General features: G+C 41.4%; 1 protein-coding gene across 3 annotated transcripts in view; it reads left to right on the top strand.

The window, feature by feature from the left end:
* The window catches only part of ABCA12 (ATP binding cassette subfamily A member 12), a 109,048-nt gene that overhangs the window by 48,541 nt on the left and 45,719 nt on the right, over positions 1-14,788 (top strand). For all 3 annotated transcript variants that reach the window (XM_068686315.1, XM_068686313.1, XM_068686316.1), the window contains 11 exons: positions 2,332-2,444; positions 3,233-3,326; positions 3,451-7,602; positions 8,243-8,358; positions 9,054-9,160; positions 10,236-10,489; positions 10,607-10,719; positions 11,175-11,299; positions 12,041-12,214; positions 13,138-13,302; positions 14,056-14,257. In XM_068686315.1, the coding sequence (XP_068542416.1) occupies positions 2,332-2,444; positions 3,233-3,326; positions 3,451-7,602; positions 8,243-8,358; positions 9,054-9,160; positions 10,236-10,489; positions 10,607-10,719; positions 11,175-11,299; positions 12,041-12,214; positions 13,138-13,302; positions 14,056-14,257 (5,615 nt within the window). The remainder of the gene's footprint in view (positions 1-2,331; positions 2,445-3,232; positions 3,327-3,450; positions 7,603-8,242; positions 8,359-9,053; positions 9,161-10,235; positions 10,490-10,606; positions 10,720-11,174; positions 11,300-12,040; positions 12,215-13,137; positions 13,303-14,055; positions 14,258-14,788) is intronic.

A 14,788-nucleotide genomic window follows, 5' to 3' on the forward strand; every position in this document is an offset into this window, starting at 1 on the left:
AGGCATGCCCATGTCAGATAGAAAGGGTGCTGAGCAACACCCCCTGCCTTTGGTTGAAGAAAAGCCCTCCTTGCTGTTCTGCTGAAACAGCAGCTAGCCACTTCCTTCCCCAAAACTGTAGAGACAAATTCAAGTGTCTTTGAACATCTCAGGTATTTGTAGGGGAGCCAGAAATCCACTTTAAAGAAAATGGTTCCCTGATTTACAGCTGTTTTATCCTTCAAAATGAGTCCCAAGGAAGCAGAGGAGAGAGGGAGCCTGGTTCTTCACATATGGGGCTTTGAATGTGTTTGATTTTAAGAAAGTACCAGTAATGTTCTTGCTCAATGGCTATATGAAAAATCAGAAAAAAATACATGAAAAAATATGAAAAATGGCATAACTGCATTAATTAACCACGATTAATTGTTCGATGTTGTCTGTAGCTAGGACAATAACATCTCGTCTCAAATGGGTTTATCCCTTTCCTGGTCCTTAGTTGAGCTAAACTCTCACTTTTCTCTACAAGACTTGAGTTATCCAAGAGAGTGGGAGCATCTTCCAAATCATCTACTGGCTGTTTGATCAAAACTGCTAGAAATTATTCGGAATAGTCCACTTGTTACAGCACATGGAGGAAAGCAAGCAACTGAATGTCTTCAGCCTTTCTTGTTTTTTTCTCAGATATATGAGCAGTTGGGCAAAGATGCCAAACGAGGTTGTAGAACCTTTGCCATTCTGATTACACCCAGGCTTAGAGGGACTCCCTTTTCATCGCTGGCATGTTGCCAAGGCATTTAAAATCCTGTACGTTTAGTATCCAGGTAATTTGCTGTGCTGCATTGTGCGAACTATTTGTAAGTCGTAATGCCCTTATCCTTAAAGGAGTCGGTAGCAGTGTGGTGAGAATTTTAATTTCATTCAGCGATGTTTTGCCCATGCTGCTTTTTCAGTCACAGCATTATTGCATTTGTTTGCATTTACTGGCTTGCAGATTCAAGCTTGAGAATCAGCACTGTTTGAGTGCCCAGGAAGAATTAATATTTACTGTGCTGCTCTGCTTTGCTCCATGACTGCAGAGCTGGGCAAAGTTATCATAGACACAACAAAGAGGCGCAGAGAATTTCACCGGAACTGCAGTGCTTTTATGCCTGGCATGGGGCAGTGTAAATGCATGAGTAAAAAGTTACTGCAAATAGATTGCACAAATAGGACTTTAATGATGCTTACAAAAGCACATCTTAGCCAGCCTGGCCATGTCTTTTACTCAGGCAGTTCTGACCTCCTAAAGAAATACTATGCAGGAAATTTTCTACGGCAGAAAAATGAAGATACAGAAGAAAAGAACTTTTGCTCAACTAAATACGTGCCGTTTTACAATGGCAGCTTCTTCCCCCTCTGAGACAGGTGCTAACAAGCACCTCTGCAGAATGGAAATGGTGACCACCAAGTCCACAAAACCTGCATGGAAGCATTACGTTAAATGAGGAGAAAAGAGTTCCCTGATGCTCTGTCCTCAGTTGCGCTCTGTTCCCACAAATCACCATGTTTATATTCATGCCGCTGAAATCAGCTCAGCCAGGTGCTGTGTGCATCACCCACAGAACTTCAGGCAGCCAAGAGATTGTGCATTTCATGGTGACCCTATACCGACAGTGAAGGGCTGTTCTTTGTATAGGAGAAGCAAAAAGGACTAAGAACCACTGTGAAGTTTTCTGTAAGCTGTACACATTGAACAGGCAGTCCTTTAAATGGCTTACTCTGGGATACAATACGCCTGATTATCAGCTTGTTCTTCCAAAGACTGAAAAAAACATCCCTTGCTTCCCCAAAGTTTGGTTATTACAATATAAAAGAGGAAAGAAGGAAAACTAGAAATGGTAACAGTTATTTGTGATCGCTTCTTCCATCCACAGGTATCTCCCAGGGATCTCTGCTCTCCCTGGAGCCTTGTCTGCTCTGCTTCTTGGTTTCATTTAGGAGGAGATTCACCTGCAGCAGTGAATCACAGTTGTGGCATGTCACCTGTTTACTAAGCCCTATTGTGAGGATTTAAGTCTATAGATTTTGCATAAGTCTTTGAATAAGTGCATCCAATGAGTGCAACATACACATTTCTGCTAATATACCACCATGGCTTTCCCTTCAAAGCCCTTTATTGTTTGTATTTTGTGCATGATCAAGCAAATAATTAAAAGTAGGGGCAATGTCTTAAAATGTTTGTCAGGCATTTTGAGAATGATAGGCTGTACTACATCTGTGTCTTATTTGAACACTTGCTTTATTTCTACTCATAAACCTGCAACCACAATTTATTTTCCTTGTGTGTGTGTTTGTTTTTTTTCCCTTTAGTGTTGTGCTGGCAGCTCAGAATGTCTCTGCATCGCTTGTGACTGATGATAGATTCAAAACTGCTCAAAATGGGGTTACAGATCCCCCATATTCCCTGACCTGCTTGGAGCAAGGTAAGACTCCTCCACATAGTCATATCTCTCCTGAAAACCTGTTGTGCTGAGGAGAAGCGAACTGCAGGCTAATAAGTAACTATACCAACTGCACAGTGTTCTGGGCTCAGTATAATGAATTCTTTCTTAGCTTTTTACAAACATGAATAAAATACCTCGTTTTGAATGGAAAAGTAAAAAATAAACGTGGTTTTGTCAGTAGACAATGAATTAACATGAGTTGCAGTCTTAATGGAAAAGGGGGAGCAGGAATTTTTACCTTGATTTTTGGGGGGGGCAAAATCTGCCTCTGGCTGTGGGCTCTATCAACCTCATGTGGCTATATCAAGGTGTAGGGATTGAGAATGGGCTTGTATATGTCAAGGCTGGCCATTCTTTTACTCAGTTTCCTGTCAGTTTACATTAATCAGTCAAAGCCCAGGTGCAGGTAGTAAAAAAAAACCTTCCTACATAATGAAACCCAATAATATATATTAGGCCAACTTGGGCTGTGTTGCTGATTGCTCTCCTAAAGCAGGAGGAGAGCTCCGTTTGTACCCAGACCTCAGAGCCATTGAGCTGTTCCTGAGATGGGAAATCATTTTTGCAATGGCAGGTAGCATCTTGACTTCCTTTGGAAGCCCAGGAAGAGTTGCACCCCAAAAGGGCAGTCAAATGTCAGAACAGGATCTTGTGCCTCATGATAGGAGCCTAATTTCATGCATGCTTGTTTTCCTTGACATATTTGCAATAAAGCTCTTCTCATCTTCCAGCCTAATATGAATATCATTTCTATTTCTTTGTTGTAGATAAAGAAAAAAGTTTGGTGACCAAATATATTTGTAATCACTTTAACTGGAAAGACAAGAAGACTTTGGTATTGGAGTTGGAAGAAGTTCTGAGGTAAGACATTGGCTAAAGGGATATTACTAACAGTATAATTCAAATCTATATTTTCTCTAAATCACTTTACATTTCCACTTGCATTGATTTCATATTCACTAAAATGCCTTTTTTTCCCCTCCAGAAAAATAAAGTCGCCAGAGATTGGTGGAAAAGACTCCAAGAGGTCCATTAATTCATATGATTTAGAAGCCATACAAAAGTCTCTACATCGTTTAAAAGGCTTTGAGAAAAAAATGAATAGAAGTGAATTAAAAAGCTTAAATCTATTCAGAAATTTGAAGAATGAAACATTACAGAAATTGTATGCAATTCTTGAACTGGGAATGAATCCACATCATGATTATAAATTAAAGGAAGCTTATAATAAGGAAATAATTGATGAAATCTATAACTTAACATCACTGCAATTACAGAGCGCCTTTAACGGGACTTCCATTTTCAATATAATGACCCAGTGGAAAGAAATTCAGAGTGCTTTAAAATTAGCCACACTGATTTGGAATCCAGATTTGTTAAATAATTCTTATTTTAGTACAGCACAAACTGAGGATGATCTCAAAATGTTACTCACCACTAGCATGCAGTCATTTCTGGAAGACTTAAAAGACCATTTAGATGGAATGGAAGAAATACCATCTTTGTTTTCTGATCATCTACTTAAACCTGTGTCCTACAGAAACTTCCAAGACCAACTCCTAGCTCTCCAGAAGATATTTTTCATACTGACACATGCAAACATAGGTTACAAGTACCTACTGTTGCCTGTGTTTGAACTGATGCAGAAAGTAGAGAGCTCCATGGGAGAATTCTGGTGGGATGAGCTGAATACCTATTGGCGCATTGGTGAACAACTGAGATCAACCAAATGGAATAAAACAGGCATTGTAGCCTATGGGCAGTTTTTAGAGATATTAAGCAGCCATTTAAAAAAGCAGAATAATGATTCAAATAGTCTTTTCAGTGAACAATTGGCTCCACTGTCGGAATTCATAACAGCTGTGTTTAAAGAGTTTGATGGGGAAGATTCTGAAGTAGCCAATATCTCAATAGTCACTCAAGCCATAGAAAAGACCTTGTACATATTAAAAGACTTACAGCTGAATTATAATATCAGTAAATTAAAATATATAGACCTTTTCTTTAATTTTGACAATAAAACCTTTGAGAGCTTGACTGAACTTCTGAGGGCAGGAATGAAAATCCTTCATTATAGAAATGCCAGTGAAGCTTCCGCTGAAGTAATAATTAACCGTGTCTATAACTTCACACATCTTCTACTGGAGGAATTCAGTGAGTCTTCCTTACAGCACAACGCTTCATTGAAGGAAAAAGTGGTAGATCTCACATCCTTAGCTTTGAGCCCTTTCCTTGAGAATAGCGACATCAAATCCAGGACAATCCTGAACTGCTCCGCTCAGGATGTGCTCCACATAGCAGTTCAGATGCTTTTTGAAAATACCACCCTAAGCGAGTCCTTAGCCAGGAGCCCCTGCAAAGCACTCTTTGCTTTCATGGACGTGGAGAGAGGAACTCTGCACAAGGAAAGCTTTAGCAAACTGTTCCAGCTTGCCATATCGAACCTGAAACTGTCTCCAGAGTTTGCTAGCGTCTACAAGAACAGCAGCGAACGCTTCTCCAGGGAGCTGTCCTGCACCATCCAGTCTCTGCAATTTGCTCTGCACCTCCTTTCCAAATTTAAGCTCATCTCTGAGCTGGAAAACTCTTGGGTGCAGGAGAAGATGACAACTCTGAGTGCTGTCATGGAGGGACTGCTGCAGAGCAATGCTTCCTGCCCCATCCCAATCAAAGATGTGGGTGGCATGCTCCCATCTCAGCTTTTGAAGATGCTCCTTCCTTTTATGTTGAACGAAACACTACTACATTCCTTGAATTTATCCGACCGCTCAGCAGACTGGCATAGGCTGCCTGTGTTTTTCCATCTGTTACCAACTGTTCCCGCTTGGAACAGCAGTGTATATGAACTGCTAAAGGCTGGGGGAAATGCTTCCAACAGCTCCGAGTGGGGACATGCCTCACGGCTCTGGCATGCCACTGGCAAGGTGTTGACCACCAAGTGGAACCTGACAGAAGTGGATGAGTATGTGAAACTCTTGGAAATTATGAAAAAAGCTCTAATTCTTGTGGATTTGGGAGTAGCTCATGGAAAAACATTAGTGCATAAGATTTTTCATAATTCCACTGAAGGAATGAAATCCTCAGATCTGAATGATTTATTTAGTTTATTAAAACTCCTTTTCAATTCAACTTCTGCCACAAACAGCACTCTAGAGTTGGAAAGAATATTTCAAGAAGTAGTCCCACTGTATGAGATTGATGGTAAAGGACTGTTTTACACTAATCCCCAAGGGAAAGAAAATCAAGATATTCTAACCACGGCTGCAGTGATTTGGAATCAGATCATCTTAAACAGGACTCATTTTAATACAGAGAAAGCTTGGGAGGTTATCAAAATGATTGCACTTCATGCAATCTCGCTTGAAGACATAGAAAATTATCCCAGCACAAATGAAGAAGTGTCATCATTATTTTCTGACTTCTTGTTGACCCCTATAACTTCTGAAAATTTTGCAGAGCGGCTCTCATCCCTTGAGCAGCTTCTTGCGGCCGTGGCAAAGGTGAATACCAGTGATCATTATCTGCTGGTCTCTTCTTTGTCTAAGCTAATGCAGAAACTCCAGAGTTCCCCTCATGGAAGGCTGAGAAATGAACTTCAAACTTTCTTGCAGATTGCTGAAATTGTCCAGTCCGTGAACTGGGACAGCACAGACAGTCTTACTTTCCGCTCACTTCTAGAATTGCTGCAAAATCTGTTCAGTGCCGTGAAAAGTGACTCCAGTCTCCCTCTCAGTAAGGAACTTAAGCAGCTCATACGCATTTTGTCCTCTGTATTTGAGCTGTATGATGAAGTCAGCCCTGGGGGAGCCAACATCTCCGTATACTTGCAAGCCATACAAAGGAGTATCCTTATTTTAAAAGATTTGCAGAAAAGTTATAATATCAGTGAGCTTGAAACTGTTATCCGATATTTTGATTTTTATAGTAACTATGTCCAGAGACTGTTTGAAATATGGAGAGCAGGAATGAAAGTCCTTCATGATCCCAACTTAAACAGAACATTGGAAGAAAAAATAGGCATCGTTGTTCAAGTCTCACAGATGCTGCTGGAGGGGGAATTCAGCGAGTCTTCCTTACAGCACAGTGCTTCGCTGAAGGCCAAAGTGGCAGATCTCATATACTTAGCCTTGAGCCCCTTCCTTGAGAATAGTGACATCAAATCCAGGACAATCCTGAACTGCTCTGCTCAGGATGTGCTCCACATAGCAGTTCAGATGCTTTTTGAAAATACCACCCTAAGCGAGTCCTTAGCCAGGAGCCCCTGCAAAGCGCTCTTTGCTTTCATGGACATGGAGAGAGGAACTCTGCACAAGGAAAGCTTTAGCAAACTGTTCCAGCTTGCCATATCGAACCTGAAACTGTCTCCAGAGTTTGTTAGCGTCTACAAGAACAGCAGCGAACGCTTCTCCAGGGAGCTGTCCTGCACCATCCAGTCTCTGCAGTTTGCTCTGCACCTCCTTTCCAAATTTAAGCTCATCTCTGAGCTGGAAAACTCATGGGTGCAGGAGAAGATGACAACTCTGAGTGCTATCATGGAGGGACTGCTGCAGAGCAATGCCTCCTGCCCCATCCCAATCAAAGATGTGGGTGGCATGCTCCCATCTCAGCTTTTGAAGATGCTCCTTCCTTTTATGCTGAATGAAACACTACTACATTCCTCTGACAGCTTAGCAGGCTGGAATAACCTGTCCAAGCTCTTCAGTATGGTACGGGATGAGCTTCACATGAACGACATCCTGCAGAGATTCCAAGGTTCCTACAACCTCACCAAATGGAGTCATTTCTCAAGTGCCTGGCATGCAGTTGACAGTTTGCTGAACACCAAAATGGATCTAGCTGAAGTGGCTGCCTTTGCAAAGTTATTGGAAGCAGTGGCAAACAACCTTTCCAACAATGTGTCAGCTCTAGACATCATAGAAGCTGTTGACTATGTTCTCAGGGGGCTGAATATCTCTGATCTGCTAAATGAATTCAGCACAAGTTCCAGCTCAGCTTCTTTCTCCGACAAAACTAGTTTGGATCGTGTGATTGACATTGTCGCTCATCACTTTATTGTCCTGGCAGAAACCCTGTACAACAAGACCCTGCCTTGGACTCAAAGTGACCAAATGCTGTCACCAACCAACTTGATCGCACGGTGAGTTTGGTTTGGGGGTATCATAACTTCTTTTATGGCAAGCGATGATCTGTTACTTCCAGCGTGAGAAGTAATTAAGTTTCTTCCAGTGGATCAACTTTTGTCTGAAATCACCATAATTTCACTATAATTTAGGACACTAGATGTAATATGGGTTAAACCAAAGGACAGGAATTTTCTGTTTGAACTGAACATACAGCTGAAAGTAGACTTTCAAAAAATTTCTGGATTGCTATGTCTCAGTTCGCAGTAGAAGCAGAATCCTGTAGAAGACTTGCCACCAGTGGTAAACTCTTTGGAAACCTCTTCTTTGTGGTATGACTCTTTAGTTTTTCTTTTTATCTTCCCTAAGCATGCCTTTTCAACTATAAATTGCATCCACAGTGAACCTTTCAAGTGTGTTTTCTTTTATGTATGGTTTGAGAGTGGATGACAGATTTGGGAGATAATGGCAAAAATAATTGATGAAATAAAATTGGGTGGGTACCCACCTAGGAAGTGTCATGGGAGATGCATGGCTTCATCTGGAATTCTTATTTACAGCTGCCAAGGAACGGCATCTGCACAGCTGACGGGTTGCTCACGAATATACCTTGCTTCTGAAGGAGAAGCTGATTTAAACTCCTGTCTTATTTTTCAGATTTCTGTTTTTAGAATTTGAAAAAACCATCTTAAAAGTGACAGTGAATAACAGCTATAACCCTTACCTGATGTGTTTAATAAATGCCACTGAAGTAGAAGACAGCAAATTGACAGGTAATCATGATTTCATTAATGTTGTGGGACCTCAGCTGCGGTATGTTTGTGCCTGTCTTTTCAAAGTGTTTTGTCTAATGGTGGAAAGGAATGGTGCTACATGTTTTCATCTGCTGGCAATTAACTGCAGCTGTGAGACCTCGGGAAGCCAGAATCCTCTTTGTCTGAGTTATGTCACGTTGTGGGTATAAGTTTTCCATCCAACGATATCCAAAAGGCACGTGTACTATTCTCTACGTGATGACAGGTTGCTGACACTCAGATAACAAATCCTTACAAATACAAACCTATATTCCCTTCACAGCTTTATGTACCCTTAAGATGACAGCAGTTATTTTGAGAGTTAACATGATATTTCAAGTAGATATTCATGGTATGTGCTTATTGTAAGACCTGAGAGGTTTATCTGCTGACAGAAGAGAGATACCAAGTGGGCTTTGAAGCTCACTGCCAGAAGTCCTGTTTGTAGTGTGGGGATGGATTTCTTTAGGAGCTGAGTACCTACCAAGACTGGATCAGCATGTTACAATCCATGTCTTGGGTAGTGATTTCAGAGGTCCTGAGCCATACAAATTTGATGGAAAATACCAATGCTCAGCAGGCCTTGGAGTAAAAGTGGCAGTATTCCCATCTGCAAAGTTTCTGCAAGTCTGGTGTTTTTGTTTTGAGTAACTTTTATTTTCTTATTCCCACAGAAAACATCACACTGCTCTTGAAGCAAATTCATCTGAAAAAGAACTATTTAATGCAAAATAATACCCCTGAGAAACATTCATCCATACCAGAGCTCCTGAAGCTAAAAGTGAGTCTGTTTAAAATGCTGACTTGAAGGACATCCCACAGTGATACATGAATGTGCAATGGACATTTTGGAAAACAGCATATGGGAAAAAAAGTGTCTTAAGAGAATCTGATAAAAGCTAGGACTGAAACACTGTTGTCTGCCTGTATTTAAAGGTCAACACTGACCTGGGCTGATCAACTTGTTCCTGTACCAGTCTCTACCCAGTGTATACCCAGTTTTCTGAGAAGGTAGAGGTGTCCTGCCTCACAACGCAGTAGAGCTTTCTGAGACTAAGACCCTAAGCAATTTTGATTCATGGATTTCCCTCACCACCTTTGAATTTAGCAATGTCTCATTTGCTACATTACACCATATATACACGCCTGCACCGTAGCACGTATGCACTTCATTCTATTTCTCTCATGCAGAGAAGTAGAATCAAAAAAAATAAATTAAAAAGTTTGTCATGCTGTTGCTACTTATTAAATCTGTAAATATAATTTAATGAGCCTCCGAGTAGTAGGTATAGACACAAAACAGACAGCAGTTCTTGCCATGACTGATAATGTAAAGAGTGATGTCAGACAAGAGGGAAACCTGTGATGGAACAGTAGGCAAAGGTTCATAATTTCACAAAGCAGGCTGGCAAAAGCAGAAGTCATTACTTCTAGCTGACTCCTTTTCATCTGTTGCTGTAGGGATGACCAACTGGTGTCCAAATAGCTTAACCTATTGCAAAATGTACATTTCTTTGGTCTCTGGGAAGATTAATTGCTCAACAGGTGAGCCTAAATGGGATATTACTGCATATGTGTGTTGGGCAAGGGAAATGATATGCTGAGGCTTGCAAGGTTTATTAGACCCTGTGCAATGTTATAAAGCCAGGTCTGCTACCAATTCATGCAGGATTGTTGGTTGTGAGCTTTTCTGTTTGAGACCTACTGAAGGAGCTAAAAATAGATATTAAAAAAAAATAATAATCCTAAAGAAAAATGTGAAGGGACAGCTAGACTCTTTATAACTTACCTTTTATAATTCTGTCATCTAACTGGTGTTTGTGCATTTGTCTTCCTTTTCAAATTTTCCTTTGAAGATAACTCGCCTCCGGGATCTGACAACACTTCTTTGTGACTATGAGAGCTTTAAGTCAATACAGCATATTTGCCATCTCCCTAATGTTAGCTTTGGAGAACTGTGTGAACAGAGTCAATCTCATGAGCAGCTCCTCCGTGCTATTGAACTGAGCAGTCAAGTTGTGACCAACGTACTGAATGGCAAAAGGATCTCCCAGGAGCTTCAAAATGTACTGGTTGGGGATGCTGCGAATGTCCAGGCACAAATAAAGTGGTGAGGCTCTTCTTCTGAGTTAGGTTGCTATAGTATTCTCTTTATGAAGTGATAAAATGTCTTCCTGCCTTCTTCTCATATTCCCAAATTTGTGGTTGTTTTGTTTTTCCAATTTAGGTTTCAAGAAAACATACCAGAAATTGCTTTCTTTCAAGAGATTCCTCAGTATATTAAAACTTTGAATTCCATGTTGAACATCACTGAGAATTTAACAGATGCCAGCAAGCAAGGTAGTTTCCTGTATTTTCTTTACAATGTTGGTTTGTGAATCATCCCTGGTATCGTAACTTCCGCTGGAAATCCCAAGATTTGTTTAGCCGCCAGGAAGAAGAAATAACCATACGCTGTGTCCACTGTTCTTGGGATCCTTTGTCTAGGGTAATTCTAGAGCCAGTGCTAGACCAGCGTTTTTTTCTGCACTGCCTGAAAATCAGACGTGCTGAAAGTCCAAAGTCTTTGTATTTGGGCAAACTTTGCTATCCCTAAACCTGTCAACTTTACCTCACAGTGGAACCCAGACTGTGGAACCTAGGAACTATGACTCTTCTGCAAAGTTTGGGGTTTTTAATCAGCAGTGATATACGGCACTCCCAACCTTTAACAAAAATAAAGTTCTCTGTGTGCTTGAGATTACTGTCTATCTGGAGAAAGCTGTTACATCAACTTTTTTTGATTTCCTTTACAGAAAAGTTAAGAGATGTCTTTAAAAATGTGGACCAGCTCAAAGAGGATCTCAAAAACATGTCAGGAATGTCCACAGCCAGTATTGATGCTCTTCTGGAAACATCTCTCCCAGAAAACAGCAGTCACGTAAGCTTGCTGTCATTGTAGTGAGAGATCCTGTTGACAGCACAGAGAGAAGTAGACAATTCCACAGGGATAGACAAGGGACACGGATCAAAACAACCACCAGAAATGCAGTAGGATGTCACTGACATCAGTTTAGCCATTTGAGACCAAGAGCCATATGGTCTCTTTGGCTGTCACCAGTAGCTGGTAACAGCCACGTGCTGCCTGGTGACTGATTGCTCTGATCTGTAGCAAGGGCACAATTAGCTGTAACGGCCTAATGAGGACAAATGAGGTCCTTGGTGGGGTTCTCAGTGCTGAGGAGTCGTTGTAGTCCAGATGGAAAAGCACAGTTCTAACCAGGATTCATGAGAGCAGTCAGGGGTCCAAAAATAGCCTCCCATAAGGAGAGATGAGCTTGCCTTCTTCAACCTCCTGGAGCAGAGCTCCAGATGCTTTTCCCCTTCCCAACCATCTTGTCTGGAGTGAACCCCAAAGAGTGCAGTCTTTTTTAGTCTTCACATGCATCAGTCAATGGGATATTGAAGCCACAAAAGCTTTTACTGCTCTGCAAGCTGGGCAGTAAAACACAATCTTTAGGATTTGTCCCTTGGAGTGGGAGTAGTAGGTAGGCATATTCTAGTTCTCAGGGCTGAAATATGACATTGTGGAAAGAACAGCAGCGAGGCAAGATTAAACCACGCATACTGGAGTGAGCAGTCTACTCCTTGACAAATCTTTTCTTCCTTTCTGCAAACACAGCTCATTTCTCAGATCCTCCAGCTGGAGTCCTGTAGCACCCGTCCTTCCGACCCACAGCTGCAAACCGTAGCAGAGGAGTTCTGCAATCTCTCTGTGTCAGAGAGGACTCGTGAGATGTACATCCTGGGGGTCACCCTGTTACAACACTTAGACGTTTATAATTTCTTATACAAGGTTAGTGCTGGATTTGTAGAGTGCTTTCTATAGTCTTTGCTGCATGTAGTGGCTGAAAGGTCATAAAATATCGTTGCAGTGGCCAGGAGCAATGCTGATTTACACAAGCCAAAGATCAGGCTTTTCTCATGCAGTCATTTTTATTGCGTATCCATGCTGTGACAGTGTGGATATAAATGAAGATCCCAGCTGGTGTAAACCAGCAAACCTCATTTGGAGGCACCAGGCCTGCTCCGAATGCCTCCCTATCTGCTAGTATTGTTTATGTCCTGTCACAACCTCTTGAACATTCCCAGCTGAGTTCAGGATTCCCAAAAACAAGACACCAGGCTACATTTTTTTTTGAAAATGGAAGCCCTGAAAAACGTCCTGTAAAATATATTTTCCTTATCTAGTTGTCACTGCCAAGTTATTAAATGATTCAAATATCCCCCACATACATGTATATATAAATAGCAAGTCAAAATACTGTTCACTGAGAAGTGTGGATTGAATACACATTTTAAAACACTACAGAAATGATCCTGGGTGGAACAAAAGTTACTAAATGAGAATGCCAATTAATTTGTCTCAGGTCAGAATTCACCTGTAGTGTTTGACATCTCTATTGTGTGAAATGCCACCTCTCAGAGACTCAAATTATATCCCAGCCAACATCCAGCATGTTTCGCAACTGTAGGTATTTGGAAACATGCACCTTTTAGAATATGTAGTAGTCATGAGAGGGAGTTGCAAAACCATTTGTGGGTTTAGGAATGCTAATCTCATTCAGTTCCCATGGGACATCTGCTCCCTAAGCCTCCTAACGGTATTGAACACCCCACAGTCTCCATTTTGGGATTAAGAGAAAATCATGGGTGCGTGCATGGATGTGCACACAGATTCCCGCTAATCATAATTGGTTTCCTTCCTACCTCTTGCAGATGTTATTCCCTAAGGAACTTCAGAAACCTGTGGACAAGATGTTAGGCCTTCTGACAAAAATGAAGTATTACAGACACCAGGTTGAGTCTGACGTTGATCCACTGTTGCAAGCTATTCACTCACTGAAAAAGCTCCGCCAGTCTAGAAGGATGTCACTGAGTAAGGTATGATGTGCCTGTGCTTGGGAGGTAAAACACCATTGCACCAGTTTTCATAGGAATTTCTTATTGTAGAAGCTGAAGGTGCATTCAGTTGTGGCTTACTGTTTCTCTTTTGAAAGAGTGATGCCATAAAACTAATCTCTATCAAACTGACATGCTGCCTGAATGGGAGTGCTTAGATTTGGAGCACTGAGACAGCCTCGTGTCCAGTGTGGCTGGAGTGGGGGGACGACACTAGGAACAGAAATGCAAGGGGTGAACAGCCCTCTTGAAGGGGAATAAGACTTCCAACAAAATACACAGATGCACTGGAAGTGGTCAGTGTGTGAAAACAGCTGGAGAACTGCCTGCTGAAGGCGATTCAAAACCATTTAAGTGAGCAGCAAAAATTCACTCCAGCTTTGGTGTGCGTTAGATCATGCTTTAACTGTATTAACTTTGGGTTGCACTAACAGCATCCACCACTGGATCCCGTCCCTTTCTGTTCCATAGTCTTGTATATATGGCACCAGGCACCCTTTTTGCACATGTTGTAGGTGATTCTCACATTGTGTCTCATGCCTTGAAATGACATTAGCCATAAAATCAGGATTTCCAGTGAAAGCCCCTCATTTTGTAGAGATAAACTTATTTTAAGAAATCAGTATAAGAATGTTTAATCCTTTCCTTCTATTGCCTCTTTTTCCTCTCCAGAATAGGATGATTTTAGCAGGCAGGATTTATTTGTTTGGCTGTTTTTTTTTTCCTCTTCTTCAGGCATTATTTAAACCAAATGACTTTAAGATAACACGTGGCACATTTAAATCCATGTCAAAAGTTCTCTGCAACCAGGATATCACACCCCTGTTTTTTGAGTCCTTGCTTCCCGATTTTGGAGACCCTGTAAGAAACAGCTCTTCTGTAGAGGATGCCCATGTCCAACAGATGATGAGGAAATACGGGATTCCTCACGATTCCAGTAAGTCTGGCTTTTCCGTAAGTCGAATACATTTCAAAGCCAAACTCTAATGTTTAGAGAGATCCATCACTGAGCTTGATGTCTCTGGAGGGCTCATGATTTATGTTAGTTGAAGATCTGCTCCACCCAAATTATTGGTGGCTTATTTTCATAAATGTTAAAAGACAAACAGCCTGCATAGCCCAGAGGTGCTTGATACTGTGCTGTTTCCCAGTTGTTGATGGGTTGGTTCTAGGACTTGACAGGTCACTGCTCTTTCTTGATGTGTAGTTTTTCTGACTGCGCTGACATTATTAGCTCCTCTGAGTTCACAAAACTGCATTTAACCTTCAGGCACAGAATCCTGGCTCAAACGAGGAGACTCTTGATGCCTTGAGTTCAGCAACAGGAGATTTTGGGGGTGGATTGCTTTTGTCAAACCCATTATCATCAGTCAGCAAAGAGAGCCCTGAAGTCATTTGCTGGACACAGCAACAAATCGGACCAAGCTTTCTCATGTCTGGTCTACTTGTGCTCTGTGCAGCTCATTTG

Source organism: Anas acuta, chromosome 6 (assembly GCF_963932015.1).
Source record: "Anas acuta chromosome 6, bAnaAcu1.1, whole genome shotgun sequence".
Classification (NCBI taxonomy): Eukaryota; Metazoa; Chordata; class Aves; order Anseriformes; family Anatidae; genus Anas; species Anas acuta.